The sequence below is a fragment of the Camelus dromedarius genome, chromosome 3 (assembly GCF_036321535.1).
Source record: "Camelus dromedarius isolate mCamDro1 chromosome 3, mCamDro1.pat, whole genome shotgun sequence".
Classification (NCBI taxonomy): domain Eukaryota; kingdom Metazoa; phylum Chordata; class Mammalia; order Artiodactyla; family Camelidae; genus Camelus; species Camelus dromedarius.
Window position 1 is genome coordinate 104,488,804 of NC_087438.1, and position 15,654 is coordinate 104,504,457.

A 15,654-nucleotide genomic window follows, 5' to 3' on the forward strand; every position below is an offset into this window, starting at 1 on the left:
ACTCCCAGGAGCTGAAACAATTTGCTGTCTTGGTAGAAAGCAAGGAAGTGCCCATCCCAGAGAGCTAAGCCTTCTGGTAAATACACTTTCATACCCACACAAAATGCTTTGACTTCCTAGTCCACAAACCATGGGCAGTCTGGTATCCTCCCAATTTCAGAGGACCCCCCCCCCCCACCGCAGCATTTATGTTCTCATGGTTACTTCCTGCTCTGTATCCCTAATTCTGCAGAGTTCTCCATCAGCTCCTCATTTCACCTTTTAATACCAATGCCTCACTCTCCACCACTTTGGTGCATGTTAGACTCCCCATTTTCCTTCATTCCTCAAGCACTTTCAAGGCTATTCAGAGTAACAAATGTTTCCTGAAGGTCTGGGATAACAGAGGAGGTTAATGGCTAACACAGCACAGGAAATACATCAGGAGTATTTTTGTTAAAGGTGATGAAATCCAATAGAAACTTATTTTAGGTCAAAGAATTGTGTTCATGCCATTAGGAGGATCTAGGGTGGGCCTTAATTCAAGCACAGCAGTATCCACAGACTTAAGCAATACCATGAGTCTTACTGTCCACCTCTCCCCTCTGCTAGTCTATGAATTTCACTAAATGCTGGTTTCATCATCTCCCATACAGACTCCATCTACACAATGAGATAATGGGTGCTACCATGCGTCCTCCTTGCTTGAGAGCCAAAAGGAAAAGGGTTGGGGTGGGAAGAAGGGAAATCATGGGGCTCAGACAACACCCCTTCATCAATATGCAACTGCAATCCCCTGATATGGGAAATAGAATTTTTTTAAGTAGTTCTCTTATAACCCCCCAAAGATTAAATTTAACCATAGAAATAAGAATTAAATCACATCTATATTGCAATTTGGGTTAAGAAATAGTCCATAAACAATTATCATTTAAAATATTTGTCATATTTTAAGAAAGTATAGCATATTAAAGAATGAATCTCATGATTCCAATTTGAAATTTTTAATTATTGATTTAAACTTAGATTTTAAGTTGAGAGAATAAGAATTTTATTAAGACTAAATATTATTGACATTTTGAAGAGGTGTCACTTGCCATATTTATATCTAATTGAATACAGTTGTAACACTTATTTATGTGGGAAGGTTTTTGCTAAACAATTGAAGTGCTTAAAAAAATTGAGTATCTTTATCCAATCGTTCATTAATTCCTTCACTCAACAAAACTGTGGGCCCACCACCCCATCTGTTGATGTCTGAGAAACTGATTCACCTGGATATTTATTTGATTGTCACCCTTTACCAAACTGAAGGTTGAAATTCATTCACTTCTCACCACAATTATTTCCTTGCACCTAGTCCAATGTCTGGCCACAGAGCAAGCACTCAGAAAATATTGTGGGATGAATGAATGAACCATGTCAGGCTCAGAATGCAACCAGATTTTGAAAATTACGACTGCTTTCTCCCTGTTACTTTGGAATTTAAGGACCATCAGCTTCTATCCCAGAACTGGGCTCGCCCAGATGGGCCCAATTCACCAGCATCTTCCATTTCTTTCCTTGCAGCAGCTGAGTAAGGTTGATTCACTTATAAGGGGGCAAGGTGCTCATTTAGCCAAGGGCAAGTGAGTCATAGGGTCTGTGAGGGAAAACTGAGTACTGGGTACAGCTGGGACATGCTGTTTGTGAAGCAAACTAAGACTGAAATTAGTAGCCTGCAACCAATGCATATTGGGCCTTGGAAATCTGATTAACAAGTTACAAATGTATGCTTTTTAAGGTTTAAAATTTAAGCAGAAACCAGCAGTTTGGTCCAAATGAAAAATGAGAAACAAGGGCCTTGTTCCTTAATGTTCACGCAGAGCTCGTGTTTATAGAAGCCTCCCACATAGCTTTTTCTTTTCTTGCCTAATTACCACCTTGTGTTTGGTTTTGAAACTGCAATTCTCTGTGCCTGTATCTTACATATGACATCCTTTCAGAGCATTTCCTTATGTAACTTGGGGAAATTTAAGATGCCGCGAAAGTAAATTGCAGAAATATCATACGCCAAGAATCCAGCCCTTGCAATTTCAAATATAGCTCAGGAAAAGGAAGAAAAAGAAGACTCCGAACAGTCAAATGATAAATGTTGACCTTTGTGGAGTATTTGCTACGTGCCAGACACTCTTTTAAGTGGATTACAGACATTACTTCAAAAAAAAAAAAACGAGAGAAAGGTTGTGGAGAAACTGGAACCCTTAGGCACTGTTGATGAGAATGTAAAATAGTGCTGCTGCTATAGAAAAACTAAAAATAGAAATACCATAAGATCCAGCAATTCTACTTTTGGGTATATATCCAGAAGTATGAAAAGCTGGATCTAGACGAGGTATCTACACACCTGTGTTCACTGAAGCACTATTACAATAGGCATTTAGGTGTACATTGATGGATGAACGAAATATGATAAACACACAATGGAATATTATTCAGCCTTAAAAAGGAAGAAAAGTCTGACACATGGAGAAATCTTAAAGGTATTATGCTAAATGAAGGAAGCCAAACACAAAAGGACAAATGTGTGTGTCTACTTACATGAAAGACAAAGTAGAATGGTGGTTACCAGGGGCTAGGGTGAAGGCGGGGGAGATGTGGGTGGTTGTTCAGGGGTTAGGCTGTACATTGTTTCAATTTGGGAAGTAAAGTTCTGGAGGTGGATGGTAGTAGTGTAGTTGCACAACAGCATAAATATACTTTGTACCACTGTACACTGAAAAATGGTTAAAATGGTAAATTTTATGTTATAAATATTTACCACAATTAAAAAGAATCATATAACGAATCATTCACGTACAGACTCAAGATTGTATTAGTGGGGCTACCAGCCTTCCTTTTTGATACCTATGGTAATAAAATCTATAAATATCCAAAAAATTAAAAACAACAAATAAGGTAGTGTGGTAAATTAAAGATGGCCACACATTCTTTACCAGTCCTTCCATTAAGAGGTGACAACTTAGCCTCCTCCCCTTGAATCTGGGCTGGCTAGGTGGCTTCCCTGACCCACAGAGTGTGACAGAAGTAACGCCTGGGACTTCCAAGGCTAGCTCACATGAAGTCCCATCCTCGAGCTTCTTCCTATATTCCCTAGAACAACTCACTTTTTGCTCTATTTCCAAGTGCTGCCTATCAGCCCCTGGGGCTTTGCCCAGACAAACAAAGCAGAGGGAGAAACCTCATTAGGTACTCTAAAGGACAGCTCTGGCGGAGCCCCTGCAGGGCTTGCAGCCTAAACTGCCAACAATGTAACTTCCATTTGAGCCTGAGGTTAGAGCTGCCCAGGTGAGCCCAGTCACCTCTCAGAAGCAGTACAAATTACTGGGTTGAACCACTAAATTCGGCGGTGGTTTCTTAGGTAGGTACCATAACGATGTCCACTTTTGCTTGACAAACCCGAGGCTTATAGTTGAAGTCTCAAGGTAACAGAGTGAGTACCCCGTGATTGACTGAATCCTTGGACGTGGCCCACAACATGGAGGGTCTACTGTAAAGTGATACCCAAATTTTCAACCCCCAACTCCAGAGGTGTTCAAGAGTAAACTGTATTTAAGGGCAAGAATGCGGGATTTGGAGGGTAAAAATCTTGGGTTTCAATCTAGCTGTGTGACAATGAGAAATTATCTCTGGACACAGAATGTCGCATGTCATTTCAGTAACCAAAGGACAGTGTAGCCACCAAGCCCTCAGCCACCGCAGGTGCCCCTTACCCTGCACGCTGAGAGATTCAGGATAGAGAAAAATAGCATACTGGCTAGACAGGGTGCACAACAAAATAGTGATTTCAATAAACCTAGACTCTCACGTCTTCCCATACATATAAAAGCAGTAAATTCATTAACTTAAAAAGTCAATTTTTTAATTAGCAGTAATTCTTTGATATTCAACTATGCGGTTTCTATGTGTTATCACTGCTTTTTGCAAAAACTTCTACATATCCTGGCTCATTCCTTACCTCTTCGGAACACTCCCTAGGAGCTGAGAGTCTGTTCCTCAGGTTTACGTCTTCAGTAAGTCCGACGAATAAAACATAACTCATTTTTCGGCTCTGCGTCTTTTTTCAGTCAACAACCTCTCTGAAGATCATTTTTATATGGAAAAAAACGAGTAAAGCTGGTTCCTGCCCACATGTCGGAGTGGTATAGGGTTTTTGAGACACTGGTGTGAAAAACCCTTTAAAAACTTACAAAATACTGTTAAATACGTACAGAGACAACGTGCCAAAAGTAAAGAAAGCTGATTTAACGTTATCAACTTTAACTGCCCCCTACTGTGTTCTTCCTCGCAAAAAAACTTTCTCTTTTCAGACGAAAGAATTCTGGAAAAATCTCTACTGAAACCTGGCTACTCCGCAAACAAATGCAGCTCCCAGGTGTTCATTCAAAGGCACAGACTAGCAAACCACACAATCCATTAACTATTTGTCGGCGTCTGACTCCACGCTTCCGGCGTCGCGACGCTGTCACGTGAACGAAGGACGCTCTCCGAGCCCGTCCCTAGATGCCACGCTTACCATGGCTGCCCGGCCTGGACGCTCACGTTCCACACCCAACATGGGCACGGGGAGCTGGCCCCGCCCCGGATGCCTACGCTCCGGACGTGCTCAAGGATTGGCGGAAGCGGAAGCGCCCGGGTGGTGGGGGCCGCGGGAAGTGTTTGTCTCGTTTCTCCCTCCCTCTCCACCGCGATAACAAACGGAGGGCCGGCATAGGTGAGGCGGCGGCCGGGTGGGCCGGGGGGACCGGCGCCTGGCTGCGGAGCCGGGACTGCGTGCTGCGGGTGGAGGCGGCCGGATGGAGCTCCGGGGCCGCCGATCACTTGAGCTCTCGGTCTCCGGCTTTGGGCCTAGAGCTCCCCGAAAAGCAGGGATTGAGTTTGTGGTTCTTGGCGTTCGAGGTCCTGGTGGTGGGGTTTGCCACCCTCTCTGAACCTGGCCCAAGATCCCAGCAGCACACATAACCCTCGCAGAGTCTTCGGTTTCCTCACCAAAACGGGGGTTTTGGCCTGGCCAACTTCTGGGACCCCATCCCACTGCGGGCGTCGCTAATACCAAGATTTTAGTGTTAAGTCAGTGTTTAAGTTAATGAATTAAGGCATTTGGTCAGTTTACTGAGGGTATGTCTCTGAGCAGGACGCAGTGAATACAACTTTGAGAGGCGGCCAGCCCAGTGATCGGAAATCCTGAGTTCTAGTGTTACCTTGTCCACCGACTCATTCTCTGACCTTGCCCAGATCTGTTACCCTCTGTGCTGCACGGTTTACAGATCTGTAAAATGAAGGTGTTGGATTTCTCTGATTGCCTCTCCTAGCTGTAGAATCAGATTCTCAACTCCCTTTCAAGGAGCCCTTCCTTAGAGACAGACCTGAAAAGCATCTCTTCTCTACATCCTGCCTAGCCAGGAGGTGGTTTATCAGAGGTGTCTTCCCTGTATTTTCCAGACACCAAGCCGACCAAGGGCAACTGGGTACTTAGGAAAGTTCCTGTGTTTCCTGTGCAGTGAGCAGCTTTGTTCTGAAGACTTTGATTTAGAAAGTGATTACAGCAGAGTAAAAATACACAAGTGTGAAAAATAGGACACCTTGTTTTTTTTTGTTTGTTTGTTTGTTTGTTTGGAAACTGCTACTCATTTGCTGGTTTACTTTGGGCAAATACTTTGCTTTCTCTGGACTGGAGAATTCTCATCTGGCAAATAAAGGTGTTAGATTGGGACAATAGTTCTTAATCCCCTTTCCCATACTCTCAGCACAACTGAGGAATAAAATAATTGCTCTATAAAACCATGATTTTTCTGGAGGAGGGGAAAGGTGGGGTGTGAAAGGTGTGTATTATGTAGCCATCTAGATTGAAACATCTGTGCTTGTAATTTTCAAGTTTTATTTTTGACAGTTACTGGTTTAAGTGATCACTAAGTTTCTTTTCCTCTCTTCAAAATTTGCAATGCTGTGATTCTGATGTCCTCTTTGGGTAAAGAATATAGACTTTTGTGTTTGTTTAAATGACTGTGCCTGGAAGTACATACTTTATTTTTAGTAAGAAGGATACTAAGGCATAGAATAGGAGAAAAAGGAAAAACCAGATTTTAGTAAGGTAAAGTGACAGTGAAATAAAATTAAACTTGAGCTGAAGTTAAAGGCCTGGATCTGTTTTTCAGCACTGGTACTTGCTGGGTTTGTGACTTTGGTCAAGCCAGCTTACCTCTCTGATTTTCACTTTCCTTGTCTGGAAAATGAAGGGTTGGACTGGATGATTCCTCGACTTTTTCAGCACTGTAATTGTTTTCTTTTCTTTTCTTTTTTTTCCTGAGTTGCTCAGTGGATGTGGTGTGGCATTTCTTTAGACGAGAGAGGCTGTGACAAGTAGTAGACATAGAAGATCTATGGTGAAGAATGGTGTCAAATTAAGTGACATGCAATATTACTTTGCATGAGCAAGCTGAAGGCAGTAGAAACTAAAGAAAGGTATTAGAAACGTGAAGGGTTGACCAGATAGGATGACTGAAGACACTGAAAAGTTTTACATGGGAGATATTTTTGGTGAGGTTAGTAAAAGTAAGTTATACTAATTGGAGTGGCTGAGTTGTAAGAAACTGGTGGTAGAATCTATCTCTACTCAGACTGTAAGCTTCATGGGAAGAAAGACTGTCACCCCCTAGCACTTGGTAGGCAGTAATAAATAATTGAAAGAGGGAATGATTGGATGGATGAATGAATAGATAGATAATAGCAATTTAAAAAAGGAGTTTTTCCAGAGAATTGTTATTAATTAGATACAGTGTGGGAAATTGATTCAGCATTGTGAAAGTTTTATAAAAGAAGAGGTCCCTAAGTTTTATGATTAGTTGTAAGGGAAGTCAAGAGAAGCTGGTTTATCTCTATACTCTATAAAGTATGTTGGTAAGAGACAAACACCCTGGAGAATCCGGTGTGATCTGTGGAAGAGAGTAATTAGTAGAATAAGTCAAGCATGGAGGAAGATGTTGACAAGATGGAACAGGTATAAGTCGTACTATTAGGGAGTAAAGGAGTGGATTTATGTAGGACTTTTATCGGTATCAGCGATTGTCAGAATTGTGAACAGTAAGTGTTAAAACTTGTATAATGAAAATAGAGAATTAAAAGGAAAACAACTTGATCTTTGCAAGAAAATGTTGGAGTTCCCCTTCAAGAGGCAGAAATAGCCTTGAGGGTTAAGGTTTAGAAGATAAATTTAGGAGCAACCAGGGTGAATTACATTAGTAGAGGATAGTGTAGTCCAGTTTGGGATAGGAGGAGGTTTGAACTGGCAGGCTGGAAGGAGAGGAGCACACCTAAGAGAAATTGTGTTATGTAAGGGACCTTCCTTACCTTGTTGAGTTTCTCAAGTTTAAAGAATGCTCACAAATAATTCAGGCTTATGCCTTAGAATGTATTTGGGCTGCCAGGACAAAAGCGATTCTTCCCGTGGCTAAGGTCTGCTAAACAGCCAGTCACAGTATGACTATAGGAGACCCAGGGCTGTTGTAGGCTACCATGTGGGAGCCTAAATTAGGTGGGCCATAAACTCTAATTTGTGAAGGAGGGTGTGGTCAGCAGCCGTTCTGTCAGGGCATCCAGAAGCGCATCTCAGAGCACTGGGGCATAGCTCTGGAATGCAGGCAGCCAGCCGAGGTGCAGACTACCGATTTGATGACAGGTTGTATAGTGTAGGCTGGGAAGGTTAAATCCCAGCCTGAGCTCTGACACTTAATATATGCCCTTAGCAAGTGATTTATACTCTCGGGTTCTGTTTGTCCATCTGAAAATTGAGGGACCAGTCTTGGATAGGGACGTTTGGATGAGCTTCCATGTCTCTGTGAAGCACCTGAAATTGTGTATGAGTCTGGGTGTGTTTTGTTTTTCTCTTGGATGGATGTACAGCTTTCTTCATAGTCTCAGATAGGTTTGTGACCCACAAAAATGAAGAACTGTGTGATTAGTCTCTGAGGGCCCCTTCAGCTTTTAACATTCTGGGATTCAGAATGACGTTTCTTTGAGATTTAGAATCCCAGCCTCTAGAACTTGCTGACCTTAGAAAATAACATATAGTGCTGCAAAATATAGTCTCTCCATATTTGTACTCACCTCTCACCCTCCTTGACTCCTTTGCTAGGCCTGCTCCAGTAGGTTAGATACCTTTATCTACTGCTGATAACTGGAATTTCCATCCTTTCCTCTTTCCCTTTTAACCTTCTGCTGCTTTGGACCTTCGCTACCTTGTTGAGTTTCTCAAGAGGCACGTGGTGATATTTTGGAGATAGGGTAGGAAGAAACCAAGACATAGAAGGCTAGTCAGTCATGGCAGTCTTGTGTTCTCACCTGCTGTTATCCCTCATCCCACGAAAAGACAAGCAGTTGAGAGAGAGAGCATGCATACAAGAGAGATAGCATTGTCACTTGGAACTCTGTGTCTTTCATGGTGTTTCCTTCTCAACCAGGGATACCAGGCCTCTGTACTGAGTGCCTGGAATGAAATGCTCTCAGCATACTCTAGTCACATATTTCACTTAAATGACAATGAAGGTAAGTTTAGTTGAAACAGTTGTGTTTGTGTGTGTGTGTGTGTGCACGCGCTTAAAAGAGTTTGAGTGGTGGTAAGGGAAAATAAATGAGTCCATCCTTAACATTGCCAGGGGCACCTACTTGGACTGGGGAGGACTGAGGGATTTCTGCCAGCTATGGGTCCTGAACTGTTAAGTCCCTAAATGGAAGATGGTGACCTGATTATCCTAATGTTCATCTCTACAAGTCCCTTCCCCACCAAAGGCAAGTAGGGGAGTCACTGCTACACCTGCTGTCAAATAAGCAGCTACGTGACCAAGCCTTCAGGTCTAGATGAGATATGGGAAATACGTATACAGTTTCATTTAAGTTTTTGTCACACTCCTACCAATTCAGTTTTGGCCCTTTGGTAGGCAGTGTTAATGCATACCGTAGGTTAGATTTTTGTGGGCTTGGTGGAGACCTAAACTAACCTCTATATAACGTTGTATCTGTGAGTAAATATTTTTTCTGAACTCTAAATAAGTAAACTTATATAAACTCATTGATATTTAAGGTTCAGTCTGGTTCAAAAATTCAAGTGTAGGTTGTGTGCTGGAGCTACTAAATCTGAATCCTACAAAACCACAGCATTGCAGAATAGTAAAGAGCACTAAAAGGTGGAATCACAAGATGGTTCTTCTTAATCATAAGATGATTAAGCGGTGTGAATTTGCTCAAGAAAAAGAAGAGGGAAGGAATAAGAAAGATTTTTAATTAAAGGATGAAAAGTCAAGAACATGGTATCCATGAACAGTTAGAGTTGTCAAAGGTGAGTTTGTTAAAGATGAAACTTGTGCTAAACTATCTTAACTGGAGAATTAACCCATGGTTGGATTGATCTGTACTGGTTAATAGTCTCAACAATGTATCTGCATGCCTCAGGGTAGCTTTTTTTACATGTTCTTATTGGAGTAAAATGTGCTTGCATTTTTGCCAGTGCCACAGGCTTGTTGCTGAGATCACTGAGTGCTGTGGTGGCAAACAGAGTGCCCCTAGGAGCACGAAATGGTTCTGAGCAGCCTTGAAGCTACTGGGACCATATGGAATAATGGAAAGACTGATGGATATTCACACATCAGACATTGGCCAATTTATTATGAACAAGGACTTGTCATCACCCAGTGGCAGGACATGGAGATTCTTTTCCTTTTCCTGGCAGAAACATGACCAGTAAAATACTATACAAGTTGCTGTGGGAGAAGCATATGTTAAGTCTCACAGGGAGCTCAAAAGAGGAGTTGAGAAGGAGATTTTTTTTCAGAGGACTTAACATTTCAACTAGATTTTGAAGGCAGAAGAGTGGCTTTCTATGCCAAAAAAAAAAAAAAAAAAAAAAGAAAAGGAGGGGAATAAGGGAAGGACATTCTAGCCAAAATTAGTAGCTTATTAGAAATGGAAAGATGAATGTTAAAGAAACGGGTAGACTGAGGATGTTGATATGGCTGGAGTGAGTGTCCTGAGGAACAAGTGGTAAGAACTGAAAGATGAGATTGGAAAGGTGGCTTGAGACCAGACTGGAAAGATTTTATCCTCTGGAAACTGGGATTCCTTGTAGGCTAACTGGTTTCTATTTGGTTCTGTATATTATATTTCTTTAAAAACAATCTAACATTTTCAGACAGTGGAGAAGAATATGAAAAGTAAAAATTTCTTTACTACTTTTCTAAGACCTCTGTTCTTACTCCCCAGAGGTAACCACTGTTAATACTTTGTTGTGGGTCCTTCTAAAATTGTCTCATGCAAACAGAAGCATATTTATACTTTTTCTTTTACGCAAATGGATAATACTTTTGACATATTCCACATCTTGCTTTTTCATTTAATATAGCAATCAGTTGTATTTTAAAAATACAACTCTAGTTTCAGTGTGGATTATGGTATAGTAAGCATTTATTCAGCCGATTACTTATCATGGGCCTACTGTGTAGGCTTTGTTCCAGGCCTTGGGGATACATTGGTGAACGTCATTTAGGAAGCCATTGCAATAGCCCAAATGAGGGTTGACAGAGGTCTGAAAGCCAGTGCAGATGAATGCAAGAGCAGAATTGTGGTAACATTGGTAAAAATAGCCCATCAGGTGTCTGGTAAGTGAGAGAGAGCATGATATATTGATGCTGATTTCAACGTTTCTAATCTGGTAAACTGCAGTAGGGAGCACAGGTGTAGGGGTGAGTGTGGGTGTTTTAGGACAGAGCAGGGGGTGGTTTGTGGTTGTGAAGAGAGTTTTGGACCTAATATTTTTGAAGGATGATCAAGGGATTGAGATAAAGGTTTCTGATAGGGAGAGGAAATAAAATAAAGGTCAGCTTAGGAGAGACAGGACTTAGAAGTAGGTATCTTTTTAAGTGTATTTATAGTAGCTGAAGCCTTGAGAATGGATACAATTCCCCAGAGGGAAGAGGGTTTTGGGGTGAACTGGCAAAGGAGACTGAAGTGTGGTCATAGAAGAATGAAGAGGTCCAAGAAAATATCACTTTGGGAGCCAAAGAATGAGTGGGTTTCAAAGAAGGGGTAGTTACCAGTGACCCATCCTACAGAAGGTTCAGATAGGGGAGCACTGAAAAGAGGCTATGGGATTTGATGACCAGGTCAAAATAAACTTAGTGTGGTTTCAGGAACAATCATAAGATGGGAAGTCATTCATTTAGTGGGGGAAGAGCAGTAAATAGGAAAAGGTGGACACTGATGATCAGAAAACGGATAAGCACATTTATAACTTTTTTGTGGGGAGTTCTGAGAGTAAACTTTACTTCTCCAAGAATCTGTTAGCCAAAATGTGATGGATAACATATAAATAAGCTTCTCAAAAGGCAAAATAGATGTCATGTCACAAATTTACTGAACTGTGGCTCATGTGCCTAGTCTTTACAGAATTTCTTAGGTTCATACTACTAGTTGCCTGTCGATACTAATCCACACACAATTCTAAAAGCTTATTTCTTTGGTTTCCCAGGCCATAACTAATTAGAAGCAACAAACTAGAGGGGTGTATGTGTGTGCGCGTATGAAGTGCAGGGAGAAGCAAGCATGCTGACACCTGCCACAAGTAACAGCACATAACCTTTCAGTGAAGGAAGAAGAGACCATAGTACACACACACAAGCACAAGAAATATGAGAATTCACTTGGCCTTGTAGTTTGCTCCCATTTACTGCTGAAGCAGAGGAACCCCAGGAACTCCATATTGTTCAGTAGTCCCTGAGAATATATCACAGAATATACTGTATATTCAGATTGATAACCTCAGGTCATCAGGAAAAGTTTATGCTTTTACTGAGTCAGCACTGTAAGGAAATAGATGCATGTGGTCCTCTTTAGAAAGTTTTGATAGTACAGATTATAACTAACAAAAAAGTTGGTACATAAAAAGGAGCAAACACTATTTAAGCTAGAGATTGATTTGGGACAGCAATTATGTACATTACTGTAGCATGGTTAAATTTAAGCTCTGAACTCTAGTTCTCTACGTTGGAGTCCAGATAATTTTCCAGAATTCTTACCAGAGATAATTGATAATGCTATTTAAAGGAGACTATTTTCACATAGTTCCTTTTTAACCTGATCAGCAAAATAAAACAAAAAAACCATCTGACTTTATCTCTTTCCCCCACTCCATTCCTCTTTCCTTCTCCCTTATTTCCCCTCTTCCTCACCTCTCTAAGGAGCAGGAGCAGAGGTTAATTCAGTTTTGCATTTGATACAAAAGTGAATTAACCTCTGCTCTTTAATATTTATGGGAGAGGGAGAAGAGTGGTTTTATTCTTCCTCTGAAGTTACACATAAAATTGAGTGTTTTGTTTTTGTTTTTTGAGGAGGCTGTCCATAGTTTTTGTCAGATCCATAAAAGGATATGTGGCCCACTGGTGGAGTCTGATCCCCTCGCTTTGTACGTGGGAGAATGAAGAATTTAAAAGGTGACTTAAATTCGTAGAAGTAGTTTGTGGCAGATCCATGGCTAGAATCTAAGGGTCTTCTTCCTTCTGCTATGTTAGGGGCAGTTCTAGAATCGCAAGCTCCTGGAGTTGGAAGGGATTTTGTCTAGCTGATTTAATGATCTTGCCTTACATTTGAAGAATTTGATGCTTGGTGAAACCTAGAGTGAACTAGCTAGGAAGCAACAGAGTACAGAGAATCCCAGACTCCTCATTCCTTGGCTTTTTGCTCATTCTAAATAATACATTTTAATCCCTACTGCTCTTCAGAAAAAACTGTTCTGTGCCTTTTGTGTAATATTTTTATTAATTTGAATGTAGTCTGCACCATTGTCGTAGTACTACCTTTGTGTGTCTGTATTCTAAAACAGACATTGTTTTACCTAGGTTTTATTGGGATAATTTCTGCATCTGGGTCTGGTGTGTTTTCTACACTCTCTCTGCTTGCTTTCAGGTGCTTTGAACTCAAGTAACCAAGAGGAGAGATTTGCTCTTTGACACTGGAGATAACACAGTTATGGGTCCACGAAAGAAAAGTGTTAAAACGTGTCTCATGAATAATGAAATCCCTGAGGAAACAATATCAGATGAAACAAAGGACTATATGAATCAACTTTCACATGAAGTGCTTTGCCATATTTTTAGGTAAGATTTTGTGTGGTTGACTTTCACCAACTGGACTGTGTAAGTAGGAGCAAACCTAGAGCTGTGCTGTCCAGTGTGGTAGTTACTAGCTACCTGTGACGTTTAAATGAAGTAAAATGTCCAGTTCCTCAGGTGTACTAGCTGTATGTGGCTAGTGGCTACTGTATAGGATGGCACAGACAGTGAAGACAGAGAGTATTTCCTTTGTAAAGTTCTATTGGACAGCCGTTGTCTAAACTGTTAACATTCCAGGCTTCTTGGAATTCTTAATGACTGATAGATTTGCTGGCTTTCATTATTACGGTGGCATGTGCTTATAACGTAAGGCAGTGGTTTCAGACTTCTTGGCTACAGTCCATAGTAAGAAACACATTTTGCTTAGTATGCACATATATGTAAGTAATTGAAAACCAGTTTTATGAAGTCATACCCATCATTACTACATGCAGTGCACATATTAAAGTTGTTTAGAGATAAACTTCTTTAAAATCTTTTTAAATTGTTTTTATCTAAACTGTAGTACAACTACTATTAAAAAAAAACAGAAACAAAAACAACCAAAAAAGCTGTCATTCCAATTTCCCCTACTCTCTTCTTTCATTATCCTCTCGAATAAACAAATCTTAACATACTTTGTGTCTAGAGGGAGAGACTGGAGTTTGAATCTCTCACTGGACCAGTGGTAGATATACAGATGTAATTATAAGGGTTCAGTGAGACAATGCTTTTAAAGCACTTAATACACTGCATGGCATAAATGCTTGGTAAGTGTTAATGGTTATGACTGTGTTGTGCCCTTTTTCACATTGCTACATCACAGGTATCATTTTAGTCACCACTTCTATCCCACTGACTATGACACAGTAATTACCTTTTCACCTTTTTTCTTATGTTCTTTGATCTGAATTGCTTCTAATTTTTCTCTTATATAATACAATTAACTTTTCTAAGCATCTGGATTTTCTGTTGTTTTACATTATTTACCTTGGGGATATTTCCATACATGAAGTACCTAGAAACATTTTGCATTTTTAAAAAATTACTGAATATCTGCAGATTAATGTTTTATAACAGATACAGAGACTTACTTTAGGGAACCACTGCACTTTGTTTTTCTTTTCTAGTATAAATTTTTAGCTTCTATCTTCTGCAGTATGTTATTCTGTAACACAATGTAGTTTTGTTTCAGTTCCGTCTGAAAATAGAAGGCCCAATTAAAAGAACAGAATTTTTTTTAACATAACAGGATACCAGAGTTCATCTGGCAAAAAAAAGTCTGTAGCCAAAATTTTTCAGAAAAAGAATCTAACTCTACCAGATGTTCAAATGTATCCTAAAATTATACAATAATTAAAGATTTGGTACTGAAGAAGATATCTTGCCAGACATTTGGGTAAAACATAAACATGTGTAGGCTCCTTATGTAGATTCAAATATACATGGGGACCTAGTTTATGATAAAATTGGTAGTCACATCAATGAGGAAAAACTGAGTGAATTATTCAGTGATGAATTCACAACCTAAAAACATTTGAAGAAAATAATAAAAGCATGTTCTTATCTCTTATATCTGAAAACTGAATTATAAACTTATCAGTGAATTAAACAGTGAAGCTATTAAAATTCTTCTAGAAGAAAGCATAGGTAAAATTGTTTCTAGGGATGTGAGTAGATGTTTGCTAACTAATGGTAGGACATATTCCTGAACAAATTTGACCATATTTTGGTCAAATTGAGAGTAGATCAGATTTTGCAGTTCAAATAGAATATTCAAATAGAAGGGGTGGGGTCAAGTAGAAGGATGTCACCCTGGTAATAAAGGAAAAGCATGCAGCAGATGGGCAGAAGGGAAGGAGAGCTGTGACCTAAGCTGCCTACTTGAATTTGGTATGAGATGCTTATTCTAAAAATAAACATTTATTTTTAGGCTTCTGAAGTTTTTATTTGAGGAATCATTTTGTAGTCTTGTAGTAACTATTTAGCATGTTTTCATGAAACAAGAAAAACTACAGCTTCCTTAAAAGAAACCTAATCTTTGCTGTACCTGCCATACGTTAAACATATCTTTTCTAAAATATATTTCATTTGCCTTATCTTTGAAGTAAAAATATATTTTGTTTTCTAAGGGCAAATATGATATAAAATAATCCTCGTAAGATTACTGATACTTATATTTCAAGGGGGTATAATATTAACTCAGGCAGATACTTTGGATAAAAATCAATGATTTGGGTAAGCAATGTTTTAATGGCAAAACTATTTAGAAAACAAATTCAATATTTTTCATTGTTTATAAAATGTGTAGTCCTATAGTTTCTGAAAATTATCCTACTTATGTCTAAGTTATGGAAAATATAAATTAAGTTAGCAGTAATGCTTTTTTTTTTGGTAGAAAATTTGATGTGACTTTATTCTCTTTATTTAAATAGTTTTAAAGGAAAAAGCAGGGGGGCCAGAAGTAGAAGAGAATGGAGCAGAGAAATATTCAGCAGGCATA

General features: G+C 39.7%; 2 protein-coding genes across 10 annotated transcripts in view; one reads left to right on the top strand and one right to left on the bottom strand.

The window, feature by feature from the left end:
* The window catches only part of LOC105097008 (uncharacterized), a 269,473-nt gene extending 265,009 nt beyond the window's left edge, over window positions 1–4,464 (bottom strand). For all 5 annotated transcript variants that reach the window (XM_064484423.1, XM_064484421.1, XM_064484422.1 and 2 more), the window contains exon 1: window positions 3,977–4,464. In XM_064484423.1, coding sequence (XP_064340493.1) covers window positions 3,977–4,060 — 84 coding nt within the window. In that variant the 5' untranslated portion in view covers window positions 4,061–4,464. The remainder of the gene's footprint in view (window positions 1–3,976) is intronic.
* Window positions 4,465–4,613: 149 nt separating this feature from the next.
* FBXO38 (F-box protein 38) overlaps window positions 4,614–15,654 on the top strand; it is a 51,080-nt gene continuing 40,039 nt past the window's right edge. For 3 of the 5 annotated variants that reach the window (XM_031449302.2, XM_010989464.3, XM_031449305.2), the window contains exons 1-2: window positions 4,614–4,732; window positions 12,967–13,157. In XM_031449302.2, the coding sequence (XP_031305162.1) occupies window positions 13,030–13,157 (128 nt within the window). In that variant the 5' untranslated portion in view covers window positions 4,614–4,732; window positions 12,967–13,029. Of the gene's footprint in view, window positions 4,733–12,966; window positions 13,158–15,654 lie in introns of those variants that run through there. The other 2 variants (XM_064484426.1, XM_031449304.2) reach the window with 1 other exon arrangement.